At 39.1% G+C, this 17,131-nt stretch overlaps 1 protein-coding gene and 1 long non-coding RNA gene across 2 annotated transcripts; one reads left to right on the forward strand and one right to left on the reverse strand.

The window, feature by feature from the left end:
• The first annotated feature begins 81 nt into the window (after nt 1-81).
• LOC124389929 lies at nt 82-7,168 on the forward strand. Its single transcript, XR_006926663.1, has 3 exons — nt 82-390; nt 852-974; nt 6,696-7,168. It is a non-coding gene; the product is annotated as an uncharacterized LOC124389929 (long non-coding RNA).
• Nucleotides 7,169-7,819: 651 nt separating this feature from the next.
• Nucleotides 7,820-16,313, reverse strand: psma3 (proteasome 20S subunit alpha 3). The gene is made up of 11 exons (XM_046856599.1): nt 16,158-16,313; nt 15,375-15,457; nt 15,168-15,291; nt 11,903-12,004; nt 11,569-11,642; nt 11,398-11,470; nt 11,228-11,293; nt 10,206-10,252; nt 8,235-8,302; nt 8,089-8,153; nt 7,820-8,012 (listed from the first exon to the last, which is right to left on the reverse strand). The coding sequence occupies exons 1-11, from the start codon at nt 16,176-16,178 to the stop codon at nt 7,968-7,970; spliced, it is 768 nt and encodes a 255-aa protein (XP_046712555.1). The 5' UTR covers nt 16,179-16,313; the 3' UTR covers nt 7,820-7,967.
• Nucleotides 16,314-17,131: the final 818 nt, after the last annotated feature.

Raw genomic sequence — 17,131 nt, forward strand, 5'->3', positions numbered from 1 at the left:
CCCAATTCCATTGGACAAACCTTTCTCTGAGCAGTGTTTGGTCAGTATGAAAGCGGCGCTTCGAATGCCTCTTTCCTATTGGTTGTCATGGCGGCCTAATCGTTACAATTAAAACAGAGCACATTTGACCTCGGATTGGCTCGGCGTTTTTGATCGCAGGTTGTCTGGCACGATGATTGGTTGGGATGTCTTCGAAACGACCCGCCTACTTCGCTCATTGGTCGACACCATGCACACAACGTGGGGTGGTGGGGGCGATCTTATTTCAGAAGGGAAAAAAATAAAAGCCGTTCGCGCTGAGTGCGCATGTCAGCACGAACAGCGCGTTCGCCATTTTGTTCTCGACGCAGATATTTTGGACCCACTGACGCCGTGCTCTGCGATGTCGAGGTGAGTCCAAGCTGATACAGAAATTCGGCTAAAACCTGAATGTCTTTATTGGTTATTTTTTCCTTATCAGCACCGAAAATGGTCTCCATCAGTTAGTATTTAATTTTTCGCTGCCGGGTTGAGGTGAGAGTGGTGTAAACGCGATAGAATAAAAGAAAAGGTCAGTTGAAGGCTATGAGAATAATGGCGCCGTAACGCGGCAGCGCGCAGCACAGACACGTGACGTAAACGGAAGACAACAGAGTCACGCTAGTCAGAAGGAGCTGTTACAGCACCTGGGTCACATTCATGCACGTCACTTAGTTGGACCCTCCTGTTTAATTTGCTAATCACGCAAATATGAGTATTTGTTGGGATCATTATTATTATAATATTAGTTCTTTTTGTAAAAAAAGAAAAATATGCTTTAAAAAAGTCATGTATATTACAGCACAGTGAAATTCTTTCTTTGCATGTCTCAGCTCACCAGGAAACTTGAGTTCATGCAGCACCCCTGGAGCCTTGCTCAAGGGCCCAACAGTAGCAGCTTTGCAGTGCTGGGGCTTGAACCCCCGACCTTCTGATCACTAACCAAAATCGTAATCGTTGAGTACCACTTTTCCATTATATTCCTTAATCATGTGTCCCTCAATCCAGCACATTACTAGTTCCATTAATTAATGTTGATTCAAACACACATTTTGTACTTGATTTTTTGATAATTGAGGTTTAAATTAAACCCTTTGACAACCAGTGACCAGTCAAATAGACCTTTAGTTTGTAAAACAAACCTTTTTTTCTTTTTGATTAAATATTCCAGTGCCACTAATAATTGTCACGTCATTCTCATCACAGATCCCACTTGAACACCACGACTTTCCAGCTTAATCATTTTTAAATAGATTTCAGTGATGCCTTCCAACCTTTCAGGCCAAAATGCATGGCCGAGTGAGATTTTTATGCATGCATAAATACTGATCCTGGAGTCAGTTATTTGATACTATGCTTAATAACTAGGCCTAAACGTGCTGAGATACCGACATGTATTCAATTGACGTGATATACTTTGACACGAGTCTAGTGTACGGACAGTACTAGTAAACAGGTGACGCAAGCCATCTGGACTGCACGACAGGAGGTACTATATCAGAAATGCCCAAATTAGGGCCTGTTTGGCTCACCGTGCCATAGAGGGGAAAAAAAGTAATTCGGCTTGTTTCTCGTTGTATAGTTTTTCTGAACTAGATTTTTGAAACTGATACAGTTGCAGTTAAGCAGAATAATGTTTTTCTAATGAATATTATGAAATCATAAGTGAGGGGAACCATGGCACCTTTTTAAAAATGTTCTGTTGGTTGGTGTAATGCAACATTAATTTTTCAGCCTATGGCCCGCAGTCGAGTTTGATTTGTGGCCCTTTTATAGGGAAAACGTCTCGTTTAGGCATCTCTGTACTACAGTGAGGAAAATAAGTATTTGAACACTCTGCTATTTTGCAACTTCTCCCACTTAGAAACCATGGAGGGGTCTGAAATTGTCATCGTAGGTGCATGTCCACTGTGAGAGACATAACATAAATAAAAAAAATCCAGAAATCACAATGTATGATTTTTTTTTAACTATTTATTTGTATGATACAGCTGCAAATAAGTATTTGAACACCTGAGAAAGTCAATGTTAATATTCGGTACAGTAGCCTTTGTTTGCAATTACAGAGGTCAAACGTTTCCTGTAGTTTTTCACCAGGTTTGCACACACTGCAGGAGGGATTTTGGCCCACTTCTCCACACAGATCTTCTCTAGATCAGTCAGGTTTCTGGCCTGTCGCTGAGAAACACGGAGTTTGAGCTCCCTCTAAAGATTCTCTATTGGGTTTAGGTCTGGAGACTGGCTAGGCCATGCCAGAACCTTGATATGCTTCTTACAGAGCCACTCCTTGGTTATCCTGGCTGTGTGCTTCGGGTCATTGTCATGTTGGAAGACCCAGCCTCGACCCATCTTCAATGCTCTAACTGAGGGAAGGAGGTTGTTCCCCAAAATCTCGCAATACATTGCCCCGGTCATCCTCTCCTTAATACAGTGCAGTCGCCCTGTCCCATGTGCAGAAAAACACCCCAAAGCATGATGCTACCACCCCCATGCTTCACAGTAGGGATGGTGTTCTTGGGATGGTACTCATCATGCTTCTTCCTCCAAACACGTTTAGTGGAATTATGACCCAAATGTTCTATTTTGGTTTCATCTGACCACATGACTTTCTCCTATGACTCCTCTGGATCATCCAAATGGTCATTGGCAAACTTAAGACGTGCCTGGACATGTGCTGGTTTAAGCAGGGGAACCTTCCGTGCCATGCATGATTTCAAACCATGACGTCTTAGTGTATTACCAACAGTAACCTTGGAAACGGTGGTCCCAGCTCTTTTCAGGTCATTGATCAGCTCCTCCCGTGTAGTTCTGGGATGATTTCTCACCTTTCTTAGGATCATTGAGACCCCACGAGGTGAGATCTTGCATGGAGCCCCAGTCCGAGGGAGATTGACAGTCATGTTTAGCTTCTTCCATTTTCTAATGATTGCTCCAACAGTGGACCTTTTTTCACCAAACTGCTTGGCAATTTCCCTGTAGCCCTTTCCAGCCTTGTGGAGGTGTACAATTTTGTCTCTAGTTTCTTTGGACAGCTCTTTGGTCTTGGCCATGTTAGTAGTTGGATTCTTCCTGATTGTATGGGGTGAACAGGTGTCTTTATGCAGCTAACGACCTCAAACAGGTGCATCTAATTTAGGATAATAAATGTAGTGGAAGTGGACATTTTAAAGGCAGACTAACAGGTCTTTAAGGGTCAGAATTCTAGCTGATAGACAGGTGTTCAAATACTTATTTGCAGCTGTATCATACAAATAAATAGTTTAAAAATCATATATTGTGATTTCTGGAATTTCTTTTTTAGATTATGTCTCTCACAGTGGACATGCACCTACGATGACAATTTCAGACCCCTCCATGATTTCTAAGTGCAAGAACTTGCAAAATAGCAGAGTGTTCAAATACTTATTTTCCTTACTGTACATGCTTGCACAAGGGTATTTGTGAAAATCTGTATGCGCTGCAAACGAAATGAAAGTCAAGCAGGCTTTATAAACATGTAAAGTATGCAGTAAAATGAAATAGCATTCCCACAGGACCAAGGTGCTACATAAGACATGTTTTAACACAAAACTAACTACCATCCATTTTATTAAGTGCACATGAGTGCAATTGAATTCAAAACTGCATCAGCCACAATGTGCTTGGCTTTCGCGGATTCAGCGTGTTGTATAAATGTTCGTGATGGAGGAAAGTGAGACCCCAATGATCTTCTCAGGCGGTCACTATCGGTCACTATCTGCTATAAGGCCTTTGATCTGAGGCAATTCCCAAACCAAGCAGTGATGCAGCTTCTCAGGATGCGCTTGACAATCCCTCTGTACAAGTAAACCTTTAAATACAGTTTTCACTTTTGGGGGTAATCAGAGCTCTTGTTAATTAATGCTTTCACTGTAATTGCAATTTTCCCAACAAGCTACAGAGACTTTATCTATATATGATTATACTTCCTTGTGTAGACAATTTCATATGCAAATATTTAAATTATTTGGATAATTATTTGCATCTAATTAGCAAAAAAGACTAAACATTTTGGTTCTCAGTTGACTCTCTGAGCAGAAAACTTTAATGTTCTTCGCTGTGGCAGTCTCTCACACAAAATTGAGTTTGTAGCGTATCGTGCTGTACTGTGGAGCATGGTGTCTGTATTGTATCCTATCAAACGTGGAGACATTACCAGAAAAGCAGAACTGCCGTTCATTGTCGTTTGGTTGTTTTGATTTCTGTCAAGTAGCACTTTCAAAGTCATAACCAGTGCTGATGGGATGATCACCTGCCCTGTTTAAAGCATGGAATGTTGTGTCATCATGGCTCCAGGTAAGTGCTCATGTTTTACAAACACATCAGAGGAGTCGCAGGAAGGTAGCATATGGTATGCAAATTCGAATACAAGGTCCCCTTATATGGTTTCCAGCAAGAATGCCATGTGTGTCTCTTGTTCCAGTCAGATTTATACGTTGGTGGTTGCTTCAGTCTTTTATTTTTATAATTTTTTTTTTGGATTATAGAGAGCAAGTCTGTTGGTTCAGTGGATGTTGTATTAGTGACTGGTAGGATACGAGTTTATAAATGTATAATGAAGCCTCTTTCCTCAGTCGCTGGATTACATTCTCCTAAAGCGAAAATGCACACGTGCACTTTTTGTGCATGTAGAAAGTACGTTCAAATAAAAATGGAGAGACAAGCCAAGTTGTATCTTGTGAATCTGACTTCTCTCTTATGAGTGCTTTGTTTAGTGGGCTGGATTTCACACACACTCGTAAGTGTTGTCCTTAATTTTGGTTTACTAAAATGGAGCTCTTGATAGTTATTCATCACATTAACACATGTGAACTCAAAATGGAAACTTTCCTGGACATCATATTTTCAGCTCATGAGTTACAGATTAAGGCTTTCACTGTACAACAGTTATTCCCTGTACTTTTTCATTTCACTTGGAAACTGTCTTTATAATTCTCTAACCCACATCAGGTAAAGTGATGAATAGAGGAAACCTGTTGTTTGGATATGTACTGGGAGAAAGCACTGCTTGTTTTCATTTCTTTAATGTGTTTACATGCATCTAGGGCTGAAACGATTCCTTGAGTAATTCAAATACAAAAATATAAATAAATACAAATCACTGAGACAAATTATTATTATTAATTATTATAAATTATTGTTATTCTTCGGTTGGTCCATTTAACTACACACAGAGCACTGTTTCTCCACTGACGTACCACCCGCTAAACACTGGTGCGCTCTGGACAGGTAAACACAGACGACACTGCGGAATGAAAAATGGAGGAATAGGGCACAGAGAAGACTCGTACCAAAGCTCATTTCCGCCACATTAAAGAAAAAAAGTTTGCCTAATTCTGACTTTCTCTTGCAAATTTTTCTCTCTCTCTCTCTCAGGCAGCGTTGAACCCTTCTGTAGTGCCAGAAAGCGTTACACACTGAAAATGAAATCGGCAAAAATCTATAGAATCGCATGGTATCAAACTAAACCTCTAATCCCTGTAGAGAACTCTGTCTAACAATCAGCTCGGGAGGAGACGGAACATGATGAAGCAGCGGAGCCTCATTTATACACCAACAGCTTCAAACTTCAGGCCCACAACATGGTTACCGGTGGATGCACCAGAAATGTTGGATGTTAATAAGAAATAAAGTTAGAATTATTTATCATTAAGATTTGAATGTTGCGGAAATGAGCTTCCATAGGATTCAGGCAAAGAAAACGACCGAATCATTTAAAACTAAAACATAAACACTGTACAGTACGTTTCCATTCTACGTAATCTGAAATAAATGATTTTATTTGTGTATTTTGATGTAATATGGCAATTAAATGCACTAAATCAGTTTAGTTTTCACAGCTCTTCTTTTATGCAATTTCAGCAATAAAATGTAAATTTTTACAAAAAGGAGACATTCATTTTAAGAGACCTGCCTTATCTTTTTCTTGTATTTAGTATTTCTCCTTAATAAAGAAAAAGTACTTCTTAGTCGATGTAATCTGTAAAATACTCGATTACTAAAATAATTGATAGCAGCAGCCCTACATGCATCTTTTATCCACATTTGCCAAACATGGTGTTAAACATTTAAAGTAAAAAAATAAATAAAAGGAGTTAAAACCTTGAGGTTTGCTGAAACAACTCTTACCAGCCCGAAATAACAGGACGAGATTATCATCTTAGCATCACCATGTTTTGCTGTTTCTGAAATAATTTTAAAAAGTAATTAACATCCTGTTTCTGAAATAATTACACAATTTCTAATTCATTTTGCATAAATTGTTAATCTAAAGTCACGGACCCCCCTGCCCCAAAAAAAATCAGATTACTATCTACACTCACCTGCCACTTTCACAGACACATTTAGCAGGTACACTTATTAATTCAGTTATCCACACAGGCACTTGTGTGACCTTGTACACAAGTACAGGTTTTGAGCCACAGTTAATTTTTACCTCAGTCATTAAAATGGCAAAATGTGTTTTTAGGACTTTGACAATGGCATAGTTGCTGGATTGAGTATTTCTGAAGCTGCAGATCAGAGCATTTATTTATTTTTTTTTACTCCACATCGTATAAAGATTAAACCAATTTGGACAAACGCACTCAGGGAAACTGCCATGCAGCTGTTTTGTTTCTGATCCTATTCCCACTGTATTTCTTTTCTTTTGCTTACAGGAGTGGATGTCTGCTGCTGTAGCCTGTTCCCCTCAATGTTTGGCATTCTTGTGCATTGCGAAATGCTTTTCTGCTCATTACAGATGTAAAGAGTTATTACAGTCACCTTCCTGTCAGCAATCTGGTCTTATTTTTGGCCTTCTTTGACCTCTAAATGCATTTCCTCTTTTTTCCCCCCATTTTCATGTACCGTTCTGCTGCAACATTAGCTATTTAGATTATGACATGAATGTGCAGTTAAACAGATGTTCCTAATTAAGTAAACAAAGTTACCCCTGTGGCTGAACCTGTCTGGTATATTTTATAACATCAGTCTGCCAATTTTAACATTATACTGCGATCTGGTTTAAAACAGCCTTTATACCTTTACACCTATACCTATTAGTTAAGATGCTAAGCTTAGAACTTAGTGAAAACAGTACGTCAGTGTTATGAAATGCTATAAATGGACAAACGGTTGCTCTGCTGTTCCTCACACTGGTGGCCGGCACTGCTGAAGCTCAGCACAAGGTTCAAGTCCTTGCAGTGTACTACTCCAGACTTCTGTTTGTTCATAGTGTAATAGTGTACAGATACACTATCTGGACAAAAGTATTGGGACACCTGACTTTCTCAGCCATATGTGGTTCTTTCACAAACTGTTTTTGCAAAGCTGAAGGCACACAATCCTATAGGATGTCTGTGGATGCAGTAGCATGAAATTGTCCCTTCGCTTAAACTAGGAGACGCAAACCTGTTCAAGCATGACAATGCCCCTGTGCACAAAGCAAACTCAATGAACATATGCTTAGCATAGGTTAAAGTGGAAGATTTCCTGCTATAGAGCTCCGACTCCAACCCTACTGAACACCTTTGGGATAAATGTGAATACTGAGTGCACCCCAGGCCTCCTCACCTCATCAATACCTGACTTTAGTAACACCCCTTGTATCTAAATGAGCACAAGTCTCCAAAAGCACTCCCCAATCTGGAGGAGGAATGTGGAATGCAAAACTCAAAAAGAACATACCATACTTATGACCTGGTGTCCCCAAACATTTGGCTGCATTGGACTTGGTGCTATGCTCCAATTTTAAGTTAATGCTGGCCATATTAATTGTGCTCAAATATTCTAGTCCAAGGAAGAGAAGAGAAATATTTTCCATTTATTTAATTCTGATCTTAGGCATACATACACAGATTTCAGGCATCTAGAAAACATATAAAAGAAATTTTGAGGGCTGACAGGTGCATGTAAAATGAGTATATTGGAGAATACAGGCATCAAGTTTGTTACATATTGTCCTCATCGGAGTCGTCTTCTTCCTCCAGCGAATCCTGAGGGGGAAGGAAAAAAAGGAATTAATAAAAACGACCGACAAAACTAAGTGACTCTTACTGCTAAAGGACTTACTTTAGCATATTTCTCAGCTTCCTCTTTGATATCTTTAGGGACCAACTCATGTCGTCCTTTTGTGACTGAAAAAAAATATGTTCAGTAAGACACGTACTGATATGGCAAGTTTACTTCTTTCTCCCTAAAACATGAATGCTCATTACCTTCTCCAACCCAGCTCAGCTCCAACTCAAAGGCTTTGTCCTTCACTTCGTCGTGTACAATGTAGATGCTGTAAAAACAGAAGAAACTCCTCAGGTGACACTAAATTGCTCTTGTGCTCATCCTGAAAGAACCTTTTCCAGTGTAAAGAATAAAGTGTACCGAGATTTAAACTCGGGGTGCCACAATGTGATTGTTGTACAAAATCAGCCCTGGTCCACTAATTTGATTGGACAAGCGGTTTTCCGAGACTGCTTATATTCAGTGAAACCACACTGGGACATCTCACTGTATGTATCCACCATGCTAATCTGTGTTCAGATGATAAAATTAAATTGCAGCAACGGTCCCACTGAAAGCTTCTCTACAACATTAGTAGCAACAAGTGGATATAAACAAAATTTTTCATGACAACTGACAAAATATAAAAGTTCATCTGAGGAAAAGGAAGAGAAGCAGGATTCACCAAATGCACTGTTAATGGAAACATACAAATCAATCTCATCTAGCTGACCTGCTTTAATGCATGTGTAAATTCTTTGGGATCTAGTTCTTTTTAAAAGGAAAAATAAAATATTCTGCCATATTATGACATCACTTTATTTCTTGTTTATAACACTGGTCCATAAAAAAAAAAAAACACATTTGCAAGAAAATTGTTAAATATTGACAGCTATGATATAGGGTGGCATTGTGGTATGCCCAAATCACAGTCATGACTACACAAGTGAAAAATTTCAAAGATGATTTGACTGCACTGAATTCACTATATAATGTCACCATGCGATATCCTTAGTGGCAAGCAAACAAGTCAAGTCACTAGTAATGCAGCTTTTGAAGAGTTTGCATTTAACACTTTTGTTTGGGTATTTTTACTTCTTAAAATATGTGACAGAACCAAAGGCATTTTTGTGTGTGCATATTATTGGTAAAACAGTTTTTACATTGTAAAATACTTATATTTTACCACCCATGTTGACAATATGCTGTCTATGTGTACACTCTTGCTCTCATATATATATATATATATATATATATATATATATATATATGAATGAAATTACATTACAATTGGCTGCAATTAAAATGAGATGCCATATTTGCTGAACCTGGCAAATAGCTCAATAATCTAGCCAGGGAAATTGTTTCAGTAACACAAAAGACAAGTAATTCTCAGCCTGGCACTAAAATACCCCTGCATGGCATTTATTTTGTCCCACCATTTACGCACACACGTTAATCCAGACATTTTCTGAATCAGACATACAATACAGCAGCACATGGCTCTTAAACATTTTCTTATTACACTAAACTTGCTTTTCCTTGTTCAGGCAAAATGCATGTCAAGTCACAATAAACTGGTTGATTTATAAGTAATGCAGAGTAATGTTTTTTAAATACACATGGTATGAAATTGGTGCTCTACACCCTCTCTAGTGCACTACATCCACAGAAGATCATGCAGATTCAGCTAAAGACAACAATTTTTTTTTATTATAAATTTTTTTTATTTGCACGACCTTTGGAAGAACCTCTAAATCGCTCGTCACGTCATGCGCGGTAGTTACACAGCTTTGAAGCTTTGAACATCTTATCTCATTGCTGATCACTGGTCATGAATTCTCTGAAGTATTTAACCAAGATAAATTTCCATTTCAAATTTGTTAAAATGTCATGTCACACTGTACAGAGGAAAAAAATAAAAACTCAAAATACCCAGGGCATGAGTACTCCAGACCCGAGAGCAACTGATCACAGTTTACTCAATCATGGAACAGGGATGGAAATCACTACTGCATGTATTGGCATTTACATTATATTTCCATTATGTTGTCAGGAAAAGGTTTGTATTTTGAACACATACAACCATTTGTTTTACAGTGCTGAAGCACAAGATCAGTACACAATGGCCTACAGGTTTCACTCTACAGAAGGTCATGAGCTATTAAACTCTCAATGTAGATTGTACTTACATTTTTGCAACCTCTTTCACCAGCTCTCGGCAGGTCATATCTTTCATCTGTTAATAAAAAGGACATTTTAAAAGAAGGAGCCACTGAAAAAGTCCACAGAACAAGCTTTGACTACGTCTACACTAATCCAGATACATTTTTGTCTGAAAACACGTTTCAAAAAGCTGCCTTTATCCAACAGTTCACATATCGAACAAGAACTATTTATCTCCAGGAATACAGTGCAACCTCGATACTCGCGGCAGTTACGTTCTTTGACCCCTCGCGAGTAACAAAAAAAATCACGATTTTTTGACTCTTCTTTTAATGGTTCCCTTTTCAAGGGGAATTGTACTGTACACTCAATGTTCTGTACTGTACACTCAAAAAAATGGTGAATTGCTTGTCAAATGTTTTATTTACTACTTTAAACTAATAATAAAATAATGTTACAAAACATTTATGTAATTTATTGGTACAAACTCTGTTTTGAATTGTTACTCCGAACTTTCGAGCCACTCGCTGCTTCTCATGAACTATCAGATTTCTTTAGCGAGTTAGTCCAGTTCCAAACGGAAAGTCGCAAACTGTCGAGGCGTATCGAGGTTCCACTGTACTGCCATTCTGTTTCTCATCTCGCACATATCCTCACCTTATATCAAATCAGAAAAAATGTGTGTATGGAAATTCCACAATCAGTGTTCTTAAACTCAAACTCGTGTCTGGTCAGTGAAGGTGGGAATTTTGAGCACAACAATTTAACAACTTGCTTAGCTTAAATAGCCAAAATCAATGATGTGATGAGTGGGGTAGTACAAACAAAATTTAATTAAACAAATATCATCATAGCCATAAATACATTATCTTTTTTCCATGCAAATAAAGCTGATTAATCAATTACATTTTTCTAATCAGTGTCATAAATTTGGTTGCAAATTCATTTTTCTGTCATTTTTCATGCGTTCACATTTGCGCTCATTTCTACACAACTCTGAAGAATAAGGACCGACGTGAGCTCAGCCACACAAACAGTAAAAACCCACCTGAAGTTTCTCAATTTCTGTTTTTGCAGCTTGCTTGGCTTTTCCAATAGCGCAGCCCCAGTAACCCTATAATTAGGGACACCACATTGATATGTTTGTACTAAGAACTCGCAAATTTAATTCATGTTTAAAGCATGTATGAGGCAAAACTGACTTATGAGTCATCTTACATATGAGATCCCCGAAGGGTCCACCATGTACAGCTGGGGTCCGTCATCTTCATCGTGAGAGCCAAGAATGAAACTAGAATCAGAAATCAGAGCTTCTTTAAATCTTAAAAACATAAAAAAGCTACTACTATAGTGATAATGTTGTTCCTGTTTTGTATTTGTTCCCCTTACCTGCACCCAAAAGGCCGTACAGCGCTGTATAATGTGTAGGCATGAACATACATGGCGACTCTGTCTGCTAGATGCTTTTTAAAAAATAAAAGCAAAATCATGAGGAAATAGAACAATTATATTTTTTTTTTTTTTACACAGCACAGTGCAAGTTTCATTATTTTCACAAGTTACATTACTCATTTCTTTCAACTACAACTAAAGATGATTGGTCTATTGAGGTCTATTGATTGATCTATTGAGGCTCTATAATACCGACAATACAAGACTTACCTTGTACACAACAATAATGATGTAAAATATGCAACCAGTGTATTGCAGCTTTAATTATTACCTTCAGAGGGATGTCATGGCCATAGTTGGAGCGGAAGTTGGATGCTTCTTCCCTTGCCACCTCAGCAAGAGATCTGGCATCTGCAAGCAGCCCTGCCACGGCCTAAAAACAGAGCAAGGATCCAGTTATATAATCTATAAATCCAAAGTTGATGTTGTGCGGCACTTGTGAAACAAGTTAGTTCTTGTTAGCACCTAACATTATATCAGCTCATATCACCAAATCCCCCCCCACTTGTATCAGCTTGTTACAGAGACTTCAGAAATCTTCCTAAACTGCTGACAACCGAGACTCCTTCCACAAATGTTCAATAAACTGCTTTTTACAGAACAATATAATGATTAGATTCATTTCCTTCGATTCCTTCTGCCATACAAGTTTCTAAACGAGTTGTTACTATAGAAAAAATAGGGTATTAGAGCAGTATTAACCCAGCCATTAGGGTTACACAAGCCAGTGCACTCTTAGTGCCGGTCCCAAGCACGGATAAATGGGGTGGGTTGCGTTAGGAAGGGCATCCAGCATAAAACATGTGCCAAATCAAATATGCAGATCACAAATCAGAAATTCAGTCGGTCGAGGCCCAGGTTACCATCGATCGCCACAGGTATCGATGATCAACAGGGTATAGGTGGAAATTGGGCTACTGTTGGCCGAAGGAGGAGAAGGAGAGGAGGAAGACGGCAGGGAAAGGAGAAGTGGAGGAGAGTGGAGGTTCTATAATGGTGTGAATGGAAAGAGAAATGGTGTAGGGGTGATTCTGAAGGAAGAGTACAGTAAGAGTGTAGTGGAGGTGAAGAGAGTTTTTGATAGAGGGATACACGTGAAGCTGAAAGTTAAATGTGTGATTATAAATGTCATCAGTGCTTATGCTCCACAAGTGAGCTGTGAGAGGAGAATGAAAAATTCTGGATTGAGTGAGATAAAGTGGTAGATGGTGTACCTAGGAATAAATGATTGGTGACTGGGGCAGACATTAATGGGCATGTAGGTGAAGGGAACAGAGGTGATGGGTAGGTATGGCTTTAAAGAGAGGAATGTGGAAGGGCATATGGTGGTAGATTTTGCTGAAAGGATGGAAATAGCAGTGGTGAACACTTATTTTAAGAAGGAGGAGCAGCATAGGGTGACGTATAAGAGTGGAGGAAGGTGCACACAGGTGGATTATGTTCTATGTAGGAGATGCAGCCTGAAGGAGATTGGAGAATGTAAGGTGTTGGCAGAGGACTGAGTAGCTAGACAGCATCGGATGGTGGTCTGTAGGATGGTTTTGGATGTGAAGAAAAAGAGGAGGAGAGTGAGGACTGAAATAAGAATAAGATGGTGGAAACTAAAGGAGAAAGACTGTAGAGTGAGATTCAGGGAAGAGATCAGACAGGGGCTCAGTGGTGGTGAGGGGGTGCTGGATGATTGGGAAACTACTGCAGAAGTGATAAGGGAGACAGCTAGAAAGGTATTTAGTGTGACAGCTGGAAATAGAAAGGAAGACAAAGAGACGTGGTGGTGGAATGAGTGCAGAAGAGCATAGGGAGAAAGAAGTTGGCAAAACAGAATTGTAATCGACAGAGTGATGAGAAAAGTAGGCAGGAGTACAAGGAGATGTGGCATCAGGTGAAGAGGGATGTGGCGAAAGCCAAGGAAAAGGCATATGAGGAGCTGTATGAGAAGTTGTACACTAGAGAAGGAGAAAAGGATTTATACAGATTAGCCAGGCAGAGAGACCGAGCTGGGAAGGATGTGCTGCAAGTTAGAGCAATAAAGGATGGAGATGAAAATGTGTTGACTAGTGAGGAGAGTGTGTTGAGAAGGTGGAGGGAGTATTTTGAGCAGCTGATAAACGAGGAAAATAAGGGAGAGAGAAGGTTACATAGTGTGGAGATGGTGAAGCAGGAAGTGGATAGGATTAGTTAGGAGGAAGTGAGAGCAGCGATTAAGAAGATGAATAGTGGAAAGTCAGTTGGACTTGGAGTGGGTGGAGAAGAGTGGCAGGAGTGATTTGTGATAGTAGGGTATCTGCAAGAGTGAAAGGGAAAGTTTATAGGACTGTGGTGAGACCTGCGATGTTGTATGGATTAGAGACAGTGGCACTGAGTAAAAGACAGGAAGTGGAGCTGGAGGTAGCAGAGCTGAAGATGTTGAGGTTTTTGTTGGGAGTGACGACGATGGACAGGATTAGAAAAAAGTTTATTAGAGGGACAGCGCATGTAGGACGTTTTGGAGACAAGGTAAGGGAGGTGAGATTGAGATGGTTTGGACATGTTCAGAGGAGGGACATGGGGTATATCAGTAGAATAATGTTGAGGATGGAGCCGCCAGGAAGAAGGAAAAGTGGAAGGCCAAGGAAGAGGTTTATGGATGTGGTGAGGAAAGACATGCAGGTAGTTGGTTTAAAAGAGGCAGATGTAGAGGACAGGGGGGTATGGAGACGGATGACCCACTGTGGCGAAAGAAGCATTATTGTTAATTTGTCCATAAATTTAGAGCTGTGCAGTAAAAAAAAAAGACAAAAGAAAAAGGGGTGTGGGGGGTGAGCTTAAAAGTGCTCTTATCTAATCTCAGACAGGATACAATGCTAGAAGTTAAGTGTGAGACAGCTTTAAAAAAATAAAATAAACAGGTGCAAGAAATCAGGTAGAGTTTGTATGCATTGTATGATTGGAATCATTATTATTAATACATTATTAATTATAACTATGCCTCATTATTACTTTTTTCTTTTCACTGTTTAATATTGTTTAATGTTTGCTGTCATTTGCCTGTAGCCTCATCAAAGCATTTCATTGTACAAACTGTCACTGACTTCTGTACATATGACAAATAAACTTAAAAGTTTGAATATATTCAGAAATTGCTGCTAATTTGAGATTTAAAATGCAAATTTTATACACAAAGATGTAAAACCACATCAAGTGAGCAGTAGTTCTTATGGGTGGAAATATTAGGGCTAAGTCAAAGGAGAGTGATCACACTCTTTACAACCACAGTGAGCAGAAAAGCAACTCACAACTTTAAAAAACTTGGTGGTTTTTATGACCACTTCTGCCAAGCAAGAATCCCACACCAGCCTGTCTGGCACTAACAACAGTGAAACCCACGGAGTCACATGATTGTATTTATTCATCATGATTGGCTAACTGGACACCTCACGACATGAACGATCACTGGTTACATCAGTTTCTATTAAAGTGGTATAGTCGTGTACATCACCAGCCTTCTCTGTTTCAGCACAAATACAGCTCTTTACACCATGAACATATCTACGCACCATGCCAACATGACGGTCGATGTTGAAGATACGCTTGTTGGAGCCTTCTTCATACAGTTTGGACAGCACCAACTTCTCTACACCAAACACGACTCCATCTTTGCAGCGGATTCCAATAGCTGTGCTGCACGAACAAGCAAAAAGCCATCAACAAAAAGACACACAGAAAAAAAACATGTAATGAGTCTTTCTTGAAACATCACTTACCTGCTATTTTCTACCGCTTTCATGGCATATTCTACCTGAAATACCCGGCCATCCGGCGAAAAAGTTGAGGCAGACAAGTCATACTGAATTTGGGGACATAGAAAAAAACCTGTTAGTCCTTAGAAAAGCTAAGCAGAATTAATAGATGGTACATTACATGGAAATATAGATTTAATATATATCTATCTTTCTCTCTGCAAAGCTGCTTTGAGACAATGTCCACTTATAGAAGCGTTATACAAATATTGTATTGAAAAAGAAAATAATTATTGTATCGATGCATTCTTCTTATTACTACTGTTATTCAAATGAATTAGCACTATATAGTATATTATAATATACCGGATATCATATAGAGAGAATATGACAGCAAATATTTATTAGTTTTGGGAGTAAGGGAAGATTACTTTCACTTTTGTTAGCCAGTTAGCTAGGTGTCATCTGAGCTTTAGCTTGTTATTCATTGTTAGCAGGCAGTGACTCAGCACAGACTGAAACGAAATTCTAAATTCACACTTCACCAGAAACCAGCAGCAACATTTAAAAACCTTACTGGAAGATTATACGTCCATTTTGACCCTAATAACTAAAAATATCATAAAGCTTTTATTTGCACTTCGTCACCATCAATCCCTCAATGTGCTCCTGCACTGTGGGAGAAGCAGCGCAGCTACAAAACACTCAATACACAGCGCGCTCAAACTCCTCACAACTAAAACAGGTATATATACATATACATATAAAAAAAAAACAAGTAAAAAAATATATATAATATAAACTTACCCCGGTCCCAATAGAACTCATTTTCCTCTACACCTGTACACTGTGGGCCACCACCAAGCTAACTACAGCATCTGCTAGCGTTAGCGGCAAGTTCGGACTGAACCATGGACCAAGCAACAAGGACGTCTCTGATTGGACCAGATATCACCCAATCAGAAGGGAGTTTAATGCTCATGCGCCGTGAATTTTGTGTCGCATGAAATAGCTGAATGAAAAGGTCTATTTTGTTCTGTGTACTGAAATAGAATAAAGTTTATTCCTAATAAAATGTATAATATTAAAGCTTATCTGTATCTGAAATAAAAACAGTTTCCGTCAAGAGATCTGAAACACATACACTCTGTTTACTTTATTAGGAAACACAGTGGTGGGCGGTCAGAGCCACCAAAGACTAAAGGCCTAAACACTATCAGAAGCACTGACCTACATTTACAACCTAAATTCTAATATTTGTTCTATGAAATTGTATTAATTTATTCCCAGCAGTTTATTCTCTTTATTTCGTAGTGTTTCTCATGGCTGCACCACTTCCATTACGTGTATGTGAATGTTAGATTTTTCATCTAACATCAAATTGTTATCAGATTTTAGCCTCTATGTGCTGCCATGTCAATCTAATCTGCCCAGGGCCTTAAAAGTCAGTACTGCTGGCCTTTTTACCCTAGTCTCTATTATCAATGGATCTGTTTATTTAACCAATCAGATTTCATATTCACCTCCCAGGGCCAATACAGCTGAGTTAAGACTTTTTTTACACCTATGAAGGAAGAGAAATTAATTTGGTCTCGGACATACTTAAAAATGTTTTCAAGAAAAGCTAGACATCATGAGGAGAGGTCGGCCAGCCCCGAAGATAGCTAGCTTGTCTCAGCCACGGAAAGGGTTTGTTTGCCACTTCCAGAACAGTAAATACGAGCAGTACCACTGGCTTACAGCCTCTGAGGAGAGGTGCAAATTATAAGTATGCATCTCTA

This window comes from Silurus meridionalis, chromosome 8 (genome assembly GCF_014805685.1).
Source record: "Silurus meridionalis isolate SWU-2019-XX chromosome 8, ASM1480568v1, whole genome shotgun sequence".
Lineage (NCBI taxonomy): Eukaryota > Metazoa > Chordata > Actinopteri > Siluriformes > Siluridae > Silurus > Silurus meridionalis.